We start from the raw sequence: 18,805 nt of genomic DNA on the forward strand, positions 1-18,805 counted from the left end.
TAGTTTGCATTAACAAGTACAGCTTGTTCTTAATTATTAATGGTGTTAAAACTGACACCAAACTTTACATAAACCATGTGTGTGTCTTAAATAAAACCATCTCATTGAGCCATAAATTATCTACCAGCTCATAGAAGTGATATACTTGTGACTTAACTTTTAATACATTCTTCTCTTAGCCCCAGTCTAATTGGACTGATAAACTCAAGGTTTTATTTATATAGGAAACTGCATTTTATATTATGAGATACTGTTTATAGGGGTACCGCAGGTGACAAACACTGTGCTTAACTATTACTTGCAGCTTTGAGTCTTTGTCACAGAACACATGCAAATGGTTTAATTTTGCTCAAAGCTACTGAAAAGCAATGCAAGTGTCATATATTATTTAAATGTTTTTGTGTGTGCATTTATAAAAAGCATTAGTACAATAAATGTAACTTAGGGCTCTAATATTGTGGGTGATGTACGCTCACTGCTGTGCATAGTACTGGAGAGAAAGTGGGGAGCAGAGAAGAAAATGAGAGGCCTTTCCTGCTACTGCAGTTACTGTGAAGTTGCTTAGTGTGCAAACCTGAAGGCATGGCAGCACAACCTCGTTTCCATAAACCAAATGAGTAACAATATTGGCTTCCATATTGTGCTGAAGCATCCAACAGGATCTTGATTTTTGAAGTAATACTGGCCTACTCAACTCTTCTGAGAATGTATATTGCAAAATACCTGTACCCAACTCAATTATCAACATTGTTATTGGTCAGTAACTCACCTCTACCTGGTAAGGGTGTATGTATAGCAATCTAAGGTTGTATTGGAAGGGCTTACTTCTGGTGTCATTCTAGATTTATTTTTTCATTGTTTGTATTACTTGGCAAGTTGACTCAGTCCAGGAATGGTTTACATAATATAATCTCTACTTCCTCTGAATTCCTAGGTCCAATCCCAATTAGATTATTGCTTGCAAACCTGGTTATCCTTTGCCCTCTATCAAGTGAACTGATGGGCAGAGTCCAGCTTTAAAGAGGCTGGTATCAAACTTACTCTAGTAATTATTACAATTGACTTAAGAAACACAGCTCAGCACCTCACAAAACCTAGAGTCTGAAGCCAAGCAAATTTTCTTCTGTTTGCACATTTTGCTCCAGTGACAACTTGCAAGATATCAATGTCATACAAGTGAATACAATTCACTTACACTTTTGCACTTGTTCTTTTATATGACAAGTCTACAGGGATACCTGTGGCATTTTTCAAGATCAAGTTTTGATTATTAGTGTTTCCATGAGAAAAAAAATTATGGGAGACAAATAATTTTTCTTTGGATGTACAAATCACTTTGAAATAGGGTGCTTTAACACTTCTGTCAATTTTAAAAGCAGATTTGAAGTGAGATTTTAGTTAAAAGCCACCACCGAACCTCCACTTCTTATTTTCTTAGCTCATTTTGATTTTGAGTGTTTAACACTTATGTCTCTTCTTACTAAGAGTCTGGATTATATCTATGGGATATAGAATTTAGTTTGGCATTTAAAAATCTTCATTTTATGGTGTTCTGAAATGCCAGTTGTTTAACTACATGCAACAAGCAGAAAGCTTAGTATGTCTGTTTTGGCCAAGTTTTGGACAATTGTATCATGGTATTCTCTCCAAGCTACTTTTCCTCTGATTTACTGAGAGCAAATATCTGTCTCCCAGACTTCATTAAGGCAAAGGGTTCTAGGCTTGGGGTTCATTTTTGTCTTTGTGCTTGATTCCTGTTTTACGTTGTGCTTTGCTGCTGTGCTGCAATCTGCTCCTGTGGCTGCATTGTGGAGTCAGCCCACAATTCATTTGATCAGGTGCTCACAGACATTGCATAGCTAAATATCACTGTAGTTATGAGCAAATAGTGCCACAAAGACTTATTTTGTTACTGACTTGTGAGCTTAAAGAGCTCTAGACTTTGTGTGAGAAGGAAAACTGAATTGTTCCTTTCTGGAGAAAACTTGGGCGTGAGTCACTTTGGTTATTATTGGACTGAACTTAGGGAAGTTCAGCTGGGTATCTGCACCAGATAAAGCCTGGATAATCTTTTCTAGACACAAGAGCAGCTGGAGGCATCTAGTAATATTATCTTCTGGAAGTGGGGAAGTTGAGCGACTGTTCAAGAGTTTTGAGGAAGCGCAGGTTCATACAGACTTTGTGTGCTCTGATGGAATATGAACTTGAAGCAGCCTCTGATTTTGCTCCAGCAAAGTGAGCTACTCCCTCTTTAGCATTGTCTAAATCACTTTTTCTCACTATATAAAAAAATCTGACTATGAAACCCCAGATGCAAGCTATAGGTAGATATGTATTTTAAATGAAGTTATTAACAACTAAATCTTGAGTTCAGAATGAAACATTACTGCAAAGGTAAAATATTTGTCAAATCATTGATATTAAATAATATTTATGGTGTTTCTAATTATAAAACAGTGCACTGTATTGTTTTAGGAACTTATCTGAAACCATGCCATGATAGAAACAAAAAATAGGAATATGCTATTTGTCCTTGTTGTGATATCATGAAAGTAACCATTAACTAAACATATCATTGCAGCAGAATTCAAGAACTCAAAATACAGTTTTCTGAAACAAATCAAATGAGCAAATTTCCAAGATCCTGGATTTCATTTATATAAACATATTTTTGAATGTGCTATGGCTGCCATTCTTCTTGTGCAAGCCAACTACAGGTTCAGTAAAGCAAAAAAAACCCCAAAAGATTACGCCTCTCAAAAAAACAAAACTCCAATTCATACCATAATGGTCATATAATTGGGTAAGTTGAGTCATCTTGTACAGCAAAAAACTCAGTTCCTGGTAATTTATAAGTTTTCTGCATTAGTCTGTTAAACTATGCACATATTGTTGCTGAACTCTCAAGCTAATGTTTGAAAAACTATTGGTAACACTGTGAATTCCTTAATAAGAGCTAGAATGTACCTCTAGGTAGATCGTACCTCCAAGACCCTGGAAAATCCTGGAACTGTTTCATCCCAAGATGTGGCTAGGGAATATTTTAAGGAAAGTTATTAATAAGATTGATTTGTTGGGTTGTTTTGATTGGTATGTTTTTGTTTTGTTTTCCCAGGACTGCAATTGGTCAGTTGCCCTGTACACCACTGCAGAAAATGTGTAATAGTCTAGGCATTTACAAATGTGGTTGAAATCTGCCCTTAAGATGGAAAAGTAAAATACTTGTAACTTCTTGTGTATAGAAAACTTTGGTGGAGAAAAAAAGCCTCACTGTTGTAACATTAGAGCGGAATACCTGTCAACCAAGTACTCCTCAAGGCTTTTTGCCTAAAAATGTGATTGAAGGCTTCTGAATAATGGGTTTTTTTGCTCTGACTTTTCTCCATGTTTTTGAGAAATTCTAAAATCAACCAGAAAATGTTCATATTTCTAGTCTCTGGTGGAATAATGGCTTGATAAAACATAAACTCCTTAGTGTTCTATTCTTTAACTGTCATGATCCTTGCTTAGATTTTAAGGCATTTTATTGTGATTTTCAGATCCTTCCATTAAATTCTACTTTAATCTTGAGTTAGATGATTGGTTTACCTATCTGTGCTCAGGTAAAGAAAGCCACAGGTGTGTCAAAAAGCCAGGATGATAATCCTTCAAAATTGTTAAATGTGTGATTAGAGTTCTCATATTTCCATTAGATACTCCATGAACTTGACTGGCATATATTGTGTGCTTTTTTTTTTTTTTTGTCTGTGACACTGATAAACTCTGTTTCTTGTTAATTTGTTGTTAATCTCTTTAGGTTATTTTTTCGGGGATGGTGGAGACCCAGGGACAAGGTGAAAGTGTTGCCATTGATGATATTACATTTAGTGAAGGATGTTCTGTAGCACATGGTAAGAATAACTGTTTTTCAGGAGACAGGTCATTTTACATTGTCTTTTTCCTGGATTAGAAGAGAAAAGACAATGGAATTGTTTTGCTTTTTCAACTATTTAAGTGTTTTCATTTGGCTCATTTTCATTTCTCTAAACAATCATCTGTCTTTTCACATCTAAACACAGTTACAAAGAAAGACAATAAATAGTTTAAGAAATCTGATACATTATAAATTAAGGGCTCTGTGGATAAAAAAAGATCTACTGTTTTTGGCTGAAGAATTGATGTGTTCAGCCAGCTCTGGCACAGCTTTGGATCTGACTATGAAGATTCCCAATGCACTTGTATTTCTAAATGCAAGAAGGTCCTGATCCTCAGCTGTGCGGTGGGGTTATGCTGTTCTGCTCTGCTACATCCAAGAGCTGTAATGTCAGGCTGGTCATCTCTGCAGTCAGACCATCCCTGCATGTCAGAATTCTTCAGCAAAACATTTCCTATTTCCCTTTCCAACCCAATGTATTTTCATGGAAAAGGAGTGCTACTCATCCTAGCATAAATGAAGTTGCTTGCTGCTCTGTATTACACCAGAGTATTGCCCTCTGGCACCTCTGTCACATCCTCAGGTGAGTGCAGTTCTGATTCAAACCACCTCCGTTGTTTTTCTTTCTTTTGTTCTTGGAATGGGCACAGAGGGTTTAGACTTTAAACTTAACTTGAGATATTAAAAGCAGTGTTTGACACAGACCAAGCTAGGTTACATGGTTGGTTTTGCATTTACCATACTCCTAAATAATGCTCGCTAGATTTCCCTGTAGGAAAAAACTATTGAAAAAATATGCACATGGGTATCAATATGTTTGAGTGCTAAGCAATTTCAAGCAGATCACATTTAGAGCAAATTACAAAGCCTAATTTAGTGATGCCAGCAGGCATATATATTTAGATTTCTATAATTCTAGAAACCTATGTACTTGTTTAGCCAGTTGCTGTAGATCTGTTTGTAAAAATACATAGAGTTTTTAACAAGATTCTTTTAAAGCAAAAACAAATCAAACCAAAAGAACTCAGATATAAGATGAAACACTGTCTCAAAGAGATGGAAGAGAAAAAAAGAAAAGAAGCAGATGTATGCTTTCTCCATATCTTGTAAATCCAGGTGTTAAACTTCCCTTTCATGGCAGCTGTTGAACTCCATGCTGTGGCTTACAGATTGAGCTGCTGCACTGTTAAGTGCCTCAGGTATAATCTAATAAGAGCTAGTTCTTATCCTGTGTTTCCTCATTAGGAGAAGTCAGCTTCATTAGGTGACATCCAAATGGCTCACAGCAGCTAAAAAACAGGGTCAAAGAATCTTAATTTTCTCCCTGAAAGAGAAGTGTTATTACTGAACATTTTCCAATAATTAAAACAAAAGGTCAGACTAATGGTTGGTTGAATTTGAAATAATTTTTTCTCTAGCCCTTATGGAATGTCTGGATAAGTAGGTATTTAATGAAAGCCACTTGAATTTCATGAAATCCCTAGTTAAAACTTGCATTTTTAATGTACTCTTAATGATTTTTAATCCTGGTACAAATGCACAAAAGAGATGACCTGGGCATTTCTATTCATTAGCATGGCTATGATTTTAGGGTTGTGAGTAAAATATCTCTAAATTTTTGTGCTTTCAGGAGTTTCTTGATGCAAACTGTCATGGTTAAATATAAAAGTAATTTCATTATGCTTTAGGTTCTTTCTTCCCTTCCATCCCTTCCCCTCTCCCAAATTGTCCCACTTCAGTCTCTTGTCCAGTTCTGCTGAAAGACAAAACTTCATGCATTGAAAAAAAAATTGCAAGTAAAACCCTGTCTTCAGTATAGCAATTTAAGATACTCTACAGTTTGTAGTTTCCCCAACAGCTGCCAAATAGTTTGTTATCACTCAAAACCCCCACAGCTCTTTATCATACATTTGAGTATGGGCTGCAGAAAAAAAACTTTAGCTGTAAAATAGAATATATGTAGTTATTTTCTGAAACACACAAAATGTAAAATTTCCTTTAATTATACCTTGAGTAGACCTTCTGTTCAAAGGCGTCATATTCTTATCCAAGTGGCTGCTTTGTAGAATTCTCTCACAACTTCAAAAAAATTATATATGTGAAGAACCCCATTAAGACTGTCCTTCTGATCTCTATATAGAGATGAAAGTAAAGAGCTCCAGGGCATGAAAATTGAGTGCTATAAGGTAGAATGAGGTTTTTGTCCTCCTTAAGTCACTTGTAATGCAGAAGTGACAAAGCCCACTGCAAAGTTATGGGGTTTTTTTCAGGGAAACTGAAGTAATTATTTATGTACTACCTCTAATGTATACATTTTGACAAAAATCCAATATGAATACTTCAGCTGACAAAATATTAAAATGAATTCCTTCATTCCTTCTAATACTGCAGAGACGCAGCCTTTAATATTACAGAAAGCAGATATTTGAGATGAGCTGCTACAGGGATGGGAGTCAGAAAATCCAAAATACTAATCTTACTGTTGTCTGACATGCTGTGGCATTAAGAGCTAGAAAATGGGTATTTTCATAAAACAACCTTCAAAATATTTAAAACTAAATGAAAGAAAAAACCCCACAGAATGACTTGAGATGTTTTGTATCAATACTTCAAAAGTGTTAAAACATGATCTTGATTTTTCTGAATGAATTTGAAATTTTTTTTTTTGCATGCTGAAATTTGACAAAATCCATCCTTTTCCAGACCCTTGTAGAATTTTGCATTTTCCATAGGAAATAAGTTTTTGACAAGCTCTTTCTTGGATAATACACATGGTTTGAAAACAGTGCACACTTATTCAGCCCTGGAACAGGGAATAAATGAAAGGTTTGCAGCAGTGCTGGACAGCCCATTTCACTGAGATGTCAGTAATGTGAATAATACAATGTCTTTCAGATGAAGGAGACAGTAACATCTAGGTAAACTAACCTGAAACTGTTTTCTCCATGTAGCTAGAAATGTCTATGTTTCCTCTGAGATATCCTGTCTGTTGTTTAATAATGTGTCTTAAGCAGGAGATTACCTTTTCCCTGCAATAACATTAAGAAGTGGAACTTCATTGTCATAGTGCAGTCCTGCTTAAAATCTTGGCCATTGCTGAAGGCAGCTTGATTAGTCAAGCATGCTGTGCCCTTAAAAAGCTCTCGAAAACATGTGGTGATGCATTCAGAACCTTTCTGTCTCTAGAAAGGAGTATTCTATTACAAGCATTGTGGAGATGCTGCCGAGTTTAACCTCAGTTAAAAGTGATTTTTCTGTAGCTATCACCTAGAAAAGTAAATAGGTATTTAAAACATGTCAGTTTTTATGTTACCTGGCAACTCTCTCTGTGGAATTGAATTAATGAAGGTTGTGATGGCTGGCTAACATAAATAGCACTCCATTGCTTTGAAAGAAGCCTCTGTCTTGAGGGAATGATTTCTTAGAATATTTAAAGATGGCAGGCTGAAATACAGGGCAGCAATGAGGGATGCACAGGGCTTTTGAAGTAATGTTTTGAAGAAGCAGAAATGTTGCCAAGGAGTTTAATAAGCATAGTTTTCTAATGAGAAATAGTCTCATATATAATGACTTTTTAAGAAATGATTGTTTTTCCTTGTCTTTTAGTACCACAGACTTCCATTTTTGAGCTTGGCGTGTGCGAGTGGCACTCAGACCAGCCAGCTGAGCCTGCTCTGGGGGCACGGCTGCAAACTGGGCACAAGATTGCCTCCTGTTCCTTCCAGGAGGATTCCAGCAAGGATACTGAAGGTGGGGATTTAATTTAACTCAAAATTACTAGTTGTCATGAAGAATATAGTGCTTTTTATAGAAAGATGGTACCTCAATGCCAAACCAGAATAAAACTACAAAAAGTACTTGCATGTATTTTGTATTTAACTTAGGTTTTGTTTTGGCTGTTTAATAAGGACATCATGAGCACTCCTTCTGATAAGGCATAAAAATATTTTATTGTAAGGTTTAATGAATTTTTTCAGGTATTCATTAAATATTTTAATATAAGAATTCTAATATAAACTAATAGCTGATTTATTCTCCAGTTTATTCTTTGTATGAGATCTGTGCAAGAATTTGGTGAAATTAAATCAAATTCATCTATGCCTCCATATGTGTGTTTTTCTCTTTTGTTGTGATTTTGGTACTTGGCAGTTTGACTTTGTACTCTGCTTGAGCATACAGTCTGGAACTTCATTTTATACCTTTTATTGGGGCAAATGTAAATAAACAATTATTCTATAAAATAGTGTCCTACCATTGAAATCAATAAAATTGCTCCAGATGCAATTTTAAGTAAGGAGCATCACTTGTTTTTGAAGTCACTGTGTAGTATGTCTCTATGGGTTTATGGGAAAGGTTTTTGAAGCTTAAATCTCTAAGTGTTCTATTGTGAGATGGAATTATCTTCCCTGCTAAGTGTTTGCCTTGTGTACTGAGACTGCCTTCAGAGGGGTCAAGTACTGCTGTAGTAATGCAGTTTGTGATGCAGCTTTGAAGAAATGATATTATGGAGATTACTGCTTGAACTTTGAACCCACAGAAATGGAGCACATCTTATTGATAGAAGCTGAATGAATGTTAGATATTGTTTTTATTTTAAAAAATTTAGAAGATACTTTAGAATTAATTTCAAACATCTATAAGTCAAATTATCACTGAATAGCAAGGAAAAATGCCTGAGTGTACACACTATGTTAAAGGTAATTTTTGCAGATATGCATAATGAAGAGCATAGTGTAAAGCAGATTATTTTCCCCTTAAATGTGAAGAGTCATATCATCTTCCAATTTCCACTGGTGTATCTAACAAACAAGAGATTTTTCATTTGATTTTATTTGAAAAACCTCCCATAAAGTCAGTGTATCTGTGCCACACCTTAACATGACATCTTAACGGCTAGTAACAGGTATGGATTTTCCTTTTAAGGCAATAGTGAGAACACAAAAATATTGAAATTCTGTAAGGATTTTACAGGAGCGTATTACAAGCAGTGTCTATGGAAAGAGAATATATTTGGAAATATTTCCTGCATAGGTGCTTGCTTGGGCATCATTGTATGGATATGCACAGGCAGCTGAGTAGGCTGAATTTCCCCAACTACTTAGAGAAATTCCCTGTGCAGCCATAAAGAAAAATGAAAATGTGTGAAAAAACAAGCATCAAAACAACATACAGAATTTAATTCATCATTAACATTGAAAAGCATTGAAAAATCTGAACTGTGATTGCTGACCTTTCAATACACTCAGTATTTCTATTCATGCAGATGTGTTGAGACATAAATGAAGAGGCTGAATATAAAAAAATATTCTATAAACTAAAGACATGGTATGAAAACTGCAAAAATACAATGCTTGAGGGCTCACTTGCAATGCAAATAGAGCTTGACTAAGCTTTATATTCTGAGTTTGATCAAAGCTTTTACTTCTATAAATAGAAGAGAGGTAAGAAATAAAATTATAAAAAAGAGGTTTAAACAATTATATATATATATAAAGAAAATATTTCTTACAGCCTTTGAATAATCTTCCCTTGCTTGTGTCCCTAAATTTAATAAAATACTTTCTGTCCTTGGAAGACCTTTTTTCTTTGTTCCTTTATTGCTTTGCTTTTCTCATTTTTTATTTTAGGCAATTTATCTATAATTTTTCCACTTAATTTCTCTAGCATCAAAAGTTCTTCCCGATGTTTTATATTCCCCTATAATACTGTTCAGAAAGTACTTTTTCCTTGTTTTGAGATAAGTTGTATTTAGATAAATAAACACAGAAACTGCAGACTTAAGACCTTTAATCAGTCATTGTTTATTATTTTAATAGTTGCTGCAGAAGGCAGCAAAGTATTCAGTGACTGAGGAGGTGGGGAAAGAGCTGATATATTTAGTAAAAAGTATTTAGCCTTTTTATTTCTGAAAACTAATAGACACTGTTGAGGGGATGGAGAACTCTTTTAGATCTTTGTAGGAATGCTTTTTATAAGGGTCAGAAAGTCAAGAAGAGCACAAATTGCTTTTCTGCTTCAGGTGAAAAGACAATATGCTTCCAACATTTTGTTGCAGAAGTTCTGTCTGAGAAGACCTTGATTACATAGTGATGTGACTGCTACCTGTAGCAGTAATGCAGATGACAATTTTTCTTATTTTTTCTTTCCTAAGCATTGCTGTAAAAAGCATATTTCCTTGAAACCACAGTGGGAAGAAAGCCCCGTTCCCACATATATTTGTCATTGGATATTGAATGGCTGTAAATGTAAGGAGGCTGAGCTGGGACTTCTTGCAGGTTTTAGCATGCAAAGTAAAAACTTTGAAATACTATTACTGATATAATTTGTGGTTGCTGGGGCTATCTGTGAGTAAAATGAAGATATATATATATATATATATTTAAATCTATTTAATAGGAAATACATGGCATCCAAGTCACATCATCAGCATGATGAACAGATTTCATTCTGACTGGAATGAAGCTGTAATTACATGAGAGTAGTCCTTATTTTTAAGACTGAGAAAAAAAATGTTTTATGAAGAAGTGACCTTTATTTCCTTTCCTTTTTTCTTCAGGCCATTTTGAATGGTTAGAAACTAATGACAAAGCATTATATGAAAGGGCCCATCTAAACAGCTCCATGTGTCATTGCTCCAGCAAGACTTGCCATTTTCAGTTTCACTACTCCATGGCAGATAGTAGTGTTCTCAAGGCAGTACTGCTTATGAATCAGGTAAGTAGAAAAGTGTTCATTTCCAAAAGGTAAAGGTATGGCAGCCCCGGTGTTACCAGACAAAATGCAGGATACCTCTGCCGCTGCATGCCTGTCCCCTGAGTCAGCTTGTGCAAAAAGTAACTTGGTTACTGGTTTTCCAGTAATTCCACTGGTCTGTGCAATTGCAAGACCTGGCTGTTCACTGTCTCAGCTGTGAACAGATTTGATGGGTGAAGCTTCTGCAATAAGGCTTCAAGGACAAACCCAGATATTACAGAATTAAATCAATTGCAGATTTCAGGGGGGAAATATATAGTAACAGCTTTTCTAGCCTTCTTCCTGTTATGGAATTAAGAAAATAGGTGCTTTTGTCTACAGAGACATATTAAAAAAGGTTGTTGGCTCAGGATAGTTGGGGAGTTTTTGATTAAACACCCACTTTGCTTTGCCCAAGTGCTAGAGCAGTAATTTTTCTATTCTTCTACCTATTAGTAGATAAAAGAGCCCTGCCAGAATGAAACACAAATGTCAGTTGAACATTGTAAACTCTTTCCATCTTTCTTACCTGAGGGAGGATGGATTATAAGAGAATAGAGACAGTACTGAAGGCAATCTCACCCCTGAGGAGCTGCAGCTGAGCTAATAACCAAAGAGTAGAAACAGCCTTGCCCTTAACTGGTCACAGTGTCCAATAAGGATGGGTGGTATAAAAGAGTGGATTATCTGGTTAGGAGGAGAGTTGGAGTCAGCTGGCTGTGCTGTGAGGAGTAAGGGTCAGGTGGTTGTGCAAGGGACAGTAAGGGTTGGTATCTGCTAGGGACAGGCAGGAGTCAGTCGGCCGTGTGGAAGAAAGAGGAAAGGAGTCAGTGGAGCTGTCCATGAGAACTCGCAGAGAGAAGGTGTGAAAGTTTTACAGCAGGGTGATGAACTGATGGTGACAGTCAGTTCCCATCCACTGTCAACTGGTGCCAAGCACTGACACTTACCTCCCCTGTCTTGTGAGACTTTCTACTATTAGGATGTTTGCTTTTGGAAGTCTGGTTTAATAGGTGAGTATTGATGCATGCACTGCTACTTATTGAAAGCAAGATCGGTAGAGCTGCCGTCATGAAGTTAAAGGTTCTCATATCTTGATGGATATGAAGTCAATTATTATCACCCAAAAATATATATATTTAAATATTAAATCCAATTCATTCACAAAGATTAGGTAAAAACCCCAAAGTATAACACAAGCAAAAGGTCTTAAAATAAGAACAGGTAATGGGAATAATTTATTTATTTATGATTGTGTCTTTGAATATTCATGAAAAAAACTCCAGGCTTTTGCTCATGTTTCATTTATAAAAGCCAATAGTTGTGTTTTTCTATGACCCTTTACTGTGTCAGGGAATTGTAACATAATCAGTGTTCTGGTCAGAATGCATGGATTTTTGTGCCATAGTACTTGCCAAAAATTCCCAGGTGTGACACTCACAGCAACCTTGAGACAGAACAGGAATATTGATTTCAGCAGTTCACCTAAGTAGCATCAATGGATCCACTTCTAGAGTTTTCTTTCCCTGAAAACAGAGCAACTTATGTAAGTGAAAACCATAAGAAAACTGACATATAAGTTCCCATAGAACTGGGAGCCTAGATTGAATTAATTGATAAACTGGTCCTTACATGTTAATCAGAAAAACATTTTCTGGTATTTATTACATCAGTCCACTCTATTTCCACAGATTCTCTTAACCCTTTTATGTTTAAGTTTTTCAATTTCTCCTTCAATCATAAGTATATTTATTGCACATAGACTTATTTAAAGATCATGTGAGTTACTCATACTGCAAAGTTTGCCAGAAAAATCTTCAGAAACATAAGCTTCTGCTGGTAGTTTCAGGAAAAATAAAATAATGTACAGACTCATGGTTAAGACTTCTTAAACTGAAATAAAGGGAGAGTTGGCTTTTTCACATTTTGCTACTGAATCATTAGGTTGTTTATGAAAGACAAATGAATCTTTGAAACTAGCCAATACTAGGAAATAGAAGTGAGAGTTGAGTGCTTTTTCTGACCCTGGAAGACAACAGAGCTGCTGTCCTGGAAGCTGTCATTCAAAACAGCCTCTCAGCTGTGTGTACCTTGCAGTTTCCTGCACATCCTATAGCTGTATTTATTGATCAAAACCTCTTATCTTTGAATATCTCTTGCGAAATCCCAGAACTGACAAGCCCAACACACTTGGAGACTGGATTATACTCAATTTACAGTTTCAGTACTATTCTTAGAGGCAAGTGACACGTGTTATAAATTTATCCCTGGCCTTCCTCTTTCAACAGAGGGAGCAAGGATGAGTGAACATATTTTCTAATATAGACATTGTGGTATCAATTGGAAGACAAGGAATTTAAATTGCTCTTGGGTATGAAGAAGGACAAGGAAAATAATAGTAACCTGTTGTTTACTTACATCTACTTTGCAGTCCATGATAATTTGCAGCTTTTCCTCTTTTCTTGTTGGTTTGCCAAACTGCTCTTAATTAAACATTACTGTATTTGACTATTTGATGTTTCTTTCTTAATTGTGACTCATATGTCTTTGAACTTTGTCTTATTGGTTTGGAAACTGGTTTCTGTATACTGAGATGATTTTAAATGCAAATGTTGTTCTTGACAATGCTTGTAATTCCTCCCAATATAGTATTTTCTATATTGTTTTGAAATCTATTTTTTGTCTAACTCTCCACACTCTCCAGTCAGTTAGTCAGCACTATAATTATATCAGGTTCTGGAACAGACCTATGCAGAACTTTATTACAGTTTTCTTTTAGTTTAATAGAAAACTTTTGACATCTTCTCTTTGAAATAAGCTCACATTTCAATTTGCACACACATTTTACAGTAATTTCATTACAGCAAATCACCACATTTTTTAAAGCATGTGTTATGTGAGATTGTTAAAAACCTTAATACAGTGAAGTAAATAATTTTCAAGTCTGCTTATGATGATAAAAAATACCACACTGCTAAACATAATTTTCTTCTCATCAGAAGCAGCTAATACAGGTTTCTCAGTTTCTATTTCTCTAGCTTATAAGGTTGCTAGCAATTTGCTCCAGTTTCTTAAGTGTTGTTCAGCATCTTGGCTATAATTACATACTGTACTTATCCTTAGCTGCCATATGTGTCCTTTGTTCTCCCAATTATCTAATTAACAACACATTCTCCTAAGTTTCTCAGAGCTTGCTGTTGATAGTAAAATATTCTTTCCAGTATGCAATCTTTACTTAAAAGCTTGTGATTCCATTCCAGTTTTAGTATGTCTGGCTTATATGTATTTTTAACATTATTTGTCTATTCTGGTCCATATTTGAATTCTCATTTAGCAATATTAACTGTTCAACTAACATAAAATATTCACAGAATTATAGAATGTCCTGAGTTGGAAGGTACACACTGGCATAATTGAAGTCCAACTCCTGGCCCTACACAGGACACCCCAGGTGTCACACCATGTGTCTGAGAGCATGGTCTATATGCTTCTTGAGCTCTGTCAGGCTTGGTGCTGTGACCATATCCCTAGGGAGCTGTTCCAGTGCCCAGCCACCCTCAGGGGGAAGAAACTTTGTCTAGTATCCACCATAAGCCTCCCTGACACAACCTCAGGCCATTTCCTCAGGTCCTGTCACTGGTGAGCACAAAGAAGAGATCAGTGCCTGACCGTCCTCTTCCCCTATGAGGAAGTTGTAGACTCCAATGATGTTTTCCCTCAGTCTCTTCCATGGTGAACAGCCCAAGAGGCCACAGCTGCTCCTCACATGGCTTCCCCTCAATGCCCTCCACCATCCTCATGGCCGTCCTTTGGACACTCTGACAACTTAATCTCTTTTTTATTTTGTAGTACCCAGAACTGCTCCCAGCACTCGAGCTGAGGCTGCCCCAGTGCAGAGCAGAGCAGGACAATCCCCCCCTTGCCCAGCTGGCCATGCTGTGCCTGATGCCCCCCAGGACAGGGCTGTTCCTCCTGGCTGCCAGGACACTGCTGGATCATGTTCACTGTGTCATTGACCAGGACTCCCAGGTCCCTTTCCATGTCACTGCTTTCCAGGATCTCATTCCCCAGTTTGTACATTCAATTAACAAAATTCACTGTCTGTTAACTGACAGATAAATTTTAACATTTTTGGCAAAAATAGAAACCAAATAATATAATGTTGAGTCTACCACTTGATGTTTATTAATTGCTTTTTACTCCTCTTAAGTAATGGGCTTATTCTTCCTTTTATTGTCTTAATCTTTACATCTTATACGGCTTTGAAAAATACAGAAATTAAGCAATAAAAGATAATTTCAACTAATGCTTATACATGCAAGTATATTTGTATCCTCATGCACTAAAATTTTTCTATCTGTTGAACAACACTTGCAAAAGTCATGTGAGTACACTCCTCTGCAGAAGATAAAGTTGATTAATCATTGTGGGAGAGAAAATAAGCCTTTGTTGCAAATTACACTCTGAAAAGAGAAGTAGTGACAAAATATAAAAAGTTGTGATTTCTCTTCCATTCTTCAAATCTGAGCAGCATTATCTCAGAAAAAAACAAACAAACAAACAAAAAAAAAACCCAGAACATTTTTGGGAAAAGGAACAATTCTTTTCCATTTTAGCTTTACAAAAGGTTGTTTAGTGATAGTAATATATAGTAAGGGGAATAAAGTTGTCTTGAGCAACTGCTCCCCTGCATCACCAAAATAAATCTGGAAGGAAACTATTGGAAAAACAACACCTTCCATATTTTAGAAAAAAACTAGTGACACAAGGAATGTGCTAGAGGGGTTAACCTATTTGGAGCAAGGAGGTGGAAGAATATGATAAGCAGTGTGAATACTACAAGTATTATGAGGAAGAGAAATTATTGTTGACTTATTAGAGCTGTATAAAATCACGGGGTAAAATCCGCTTAAAATATTGTTTCATCTGAGGTGACTTACAGCTTTCAGTGTAAATAAAAATCCCAGAATGTCTAGCTACTGTGCAGAAAACTCAGGTTTACTGCTACAAGCTATTTGTAGTAAAATTAGTTTGGGAGAAAAATGGTCATGGGAATGGGTTTCTAAGCTGTTATCTGAATGTGAACAAAATTATAATATTGAGGTGCATCCAGTGAAATACACAGCAAATGCAGTGCTTCCCAAAAGATATACAAATGTGTTTAAAGGGTTTGTACATGCAGGTGGTGGGGAGCATGTTAAATAAGAACAGAGATTTAACCACAGCCTATGGTTCCTAGTACATCATCCTTTTCTGTGTCTCATGTGTGCCTAATGTAGGCTGATAGATTTCCTTTAGAAGCGGAATTGTTTAGTAAAATGAAGCAAGTTTTACACAGAATGAGGTGTTCTCAATATTGAAAGACTTTTGCTGAATATGTAATGTAAAGAAGTGAACAAATACATCCTGTACTAATGTAGAAACTTACAGCTGACTTTTATTTTTGAAATCAAGTATGCCATGTGCTTTATCCAATTTGATTTTGTCTGTCATTGAGTGTTTGAAATTAGTGTGTTGCCTTGGCCCTGTTTTGCAGTTATCAATTTTTTTTTTTTTTTTTTGTGATCTTTGAACACATGTTCAATGGGAATTTAATCTTCCAGCTTTATAATATATCAGAATGGCCTTGGTAAAAAAAGAGCAGTAATTTTCTGCACATCACAAATAATTTCAATGTTCTTCTGCTGGCTCACAGCCTATCAAGCAGTAGACAACACTTTTCTCCTCTCTTTTATATTATAAAACAGCAAAAATATAACTGTCCATGTATATCGTATTGATAACATTTCACATGCCTATCATAACCCTTTTTATTAATCTCCTGTAAGATATTGTTTTTATACTTTCAATTTCTCATCATACAAGAGACTTTCCATTTCTCTTATCCTGCTTTGCATCTTTTTCTGAACTGCCACTAATTCTGTAATAGCCTTTGTGGAAATGGTATGATAAATACTTTGCAGCTTCCTAAAAGTAGTCTCAATATTGATATTTTTAATGATAAGTCTGTCTGTATGTATAGCTTATATTAACTTATCCTGTGGGTTTTTCTTGTCTTTTTAGTTTTGCTCTGTTTTGCAACTGCTTCTTGAAAAGGTTTTGTGTGGGTATATAAAGTTCAAATTTCCGCTGCCTTTATGCCTCAGTATGCTCCAAGTGGGATCATGACCAGAAGCAGAGTGAGCATGAGATACTTTTGTCAGATTATTGAACCAAAAGGGCTTGCAGTGCTTGCATAAAGACAGTCTTACCATACCTTCTTCCTGTTACCCTTAGGAGGTTGAATTAAAATGGGAGGATTAAGGTAACTCGGGTCATGAGTAAAAGTTGTTAGATTGTACTCTGTGTGCTTGCTTTACAGATTAAAAAAATAAAAAACTGTTTTTAGCACAATTGATTGGGTAATTTTGGTAGACCCAAACTTCAGTTCTAAGACAATTAAATCTAATTAAATACACAACAATAATATAAGCAGTTATTTATGAAAAAGAAGCTTATGTGGAGAACACCATGGAAACATATTGTTAAATTCAGCAATAACATGGCTTAATTTACATATTAATTGACATTAATTCTGCCAATTCAACTCCTGATAAATATATTATTAGTCTGTTTAGTCACAGTAAATATGTGTTGTTTTCCCTCTCTTCAATGGACCTCAGTGCAAAGATTGTAAATGAATATGAGAAGCTGTATTTTTTCACATAGAGTAATTTTGTATATAGTGGTTGTTTGTCTGGGAGATGAAAAGATGGATAAAAAACGGCCTCAACTCCTGAAGGAAAAAAAATTATCTTTATAACATTGTTTTCTACATTTTACAGGAGGAGCATCTCTTGTGGGAAACCAGCATCTTGACTAAGAAGGAATTTGTCAAAGTGAATATACAGCTACCAATAGGGCTAGAAAATACAAAGGTATGAATGAAAAAGGCATGTGCTCAATTTTTGAAGATCCTTTACTTCATTGTTTTAGGAAGCCTAAAAATTAGTTAAAATTGTGTGTATATTGAATGTCTTGCTTTTTTTTTTATTGCTTCAGTATGAGTGAATTTCTGTCTGTAGCTCAAGAAAACATCTACAAACATCTACAAACATGACGTACAGATGCTGCTGCACTTGAATAATATGCAAGAAAATGAATACAAATCTCATCTGATTCTAATTAGTCATCTGAGTCCAACTCAGGAATTACCAAGGAAGATACCTTTTCTTTGAAATTTCAGCTACTTAATTTTTATATTAATTTACACATTACCATTTTAAGTGACTTTCCATTTACAGGTTTGTTTTGGGGGTTTTTTTTGTAGTTCTGTAAATAACCACCATATTTTACTGTTTCAGCAATCAGCTGAAAATATAATCTCTATGAAAGGACAAAAACTAAGCCTACTGCAGGAATTGATGTTTTGACAGATGTTAGAATTAATGCATTTCAGTAAGCTAATAGTTTCTAAGGGTGTGTTGTTGCCTGTCTCTCCTTTTCCCACAGGGCGACTTTGAATAAAAAAGTAGATGTGTAATTAAGTTATCTGTAGTATCTAAAAATAATTAAACATCTGCTTTCATGTGCACGACTTTACAAGTTCCGCTTTCACAACTTTGGTTTCTTTCACTTTCATCACTTTTGCTTTCACTTTCACTTCCACTACTTCTACTTTCTCTTCCACCACTTTATCTTTCACTTTTGTTTTCACTACTTTCACTTTCGTTTTCACTTATTTAGCTTTCACTTTTGCTTTCAAAGCATTCACTTTCACTTTCATTTTCAATATTTTCACTTTCGCTTTTACAACTTCTGCTTTCACTTTCACCACTTAGACCACTTTCACCATTTTCACGACATTCACATCCTAAGGTTCACAACTGTCACTTTCGATTTCATTGCTTTCACTTTCACTACTTTCCATTTCACTTTCACCACTTTCACTTTCACTACTTTTGCTTTAACTTTTGCTTTCAATCCACGTTCATTTTCACTTTGCTTTCACTTTGACTTTTATTACTCTCACTTTTGCTCCCACAACTTTCACTTTCACAGCTTTCACTTTCAGAAATTTCACTTTCGTTTTCACCTTTTTTGGTTTGATGTTCACAGCTTTCACTTTCACAATCATGACTTTTACTTCCATTTCCACATCTTGTGATTTCGCTTTCCCTT

The 18,805-nt window shown here is 35.6% G+C and overlaps 1 protein-coding gene across 1 annotated transcript in view; it reads left to right on the plus strand.

The window, feature by feature from the left end:
* Positions 1 to 18,805, plus strand: part of MALRD1 (MAM and LDL receptor class A domain containing 1) — a 236,253-nt gene that overhangs the window by 8,978 nt on the left and 208,470 nt on the right. Inside the window, exons 5-8 of the mRNA XM_031503816.2 lie at positions 3,797 to 3,890; positions 7,520 to 7,663; positions 10,470 to 10,627; positions 17,470 to 17,562. Of these exons, the coding sequence (XP_031359676.2) occupies positions 3,797 to 3,890; positions 7,520 to 7,663; positions 10,470 to 10,627; positions 17,470 to 17,562 (489 nt within the window). The remainder of the gene's footprint in view (positions 1 to 3,796; positions 3,891 to 7,519; positions 7,664 to 10,469; positions 10,628 to 17,469; positions 17,563 to 18,805) is intronic.

The sequence above is a fragment of the Lonchura striata genome, chromosome 1 (genome assembly GCF_046129695.1).
Source record: "Lonchura striata isolate bLonStr1 chromosome 1, bLonStr1.mat, whole genome shotgun sequence".
Taxonomy (NCBI): Eukaryota; Metazoa; Chordata; class Aves; order Passeriformes; family Estrildidae; genus Lonchura; species Lonchura striata.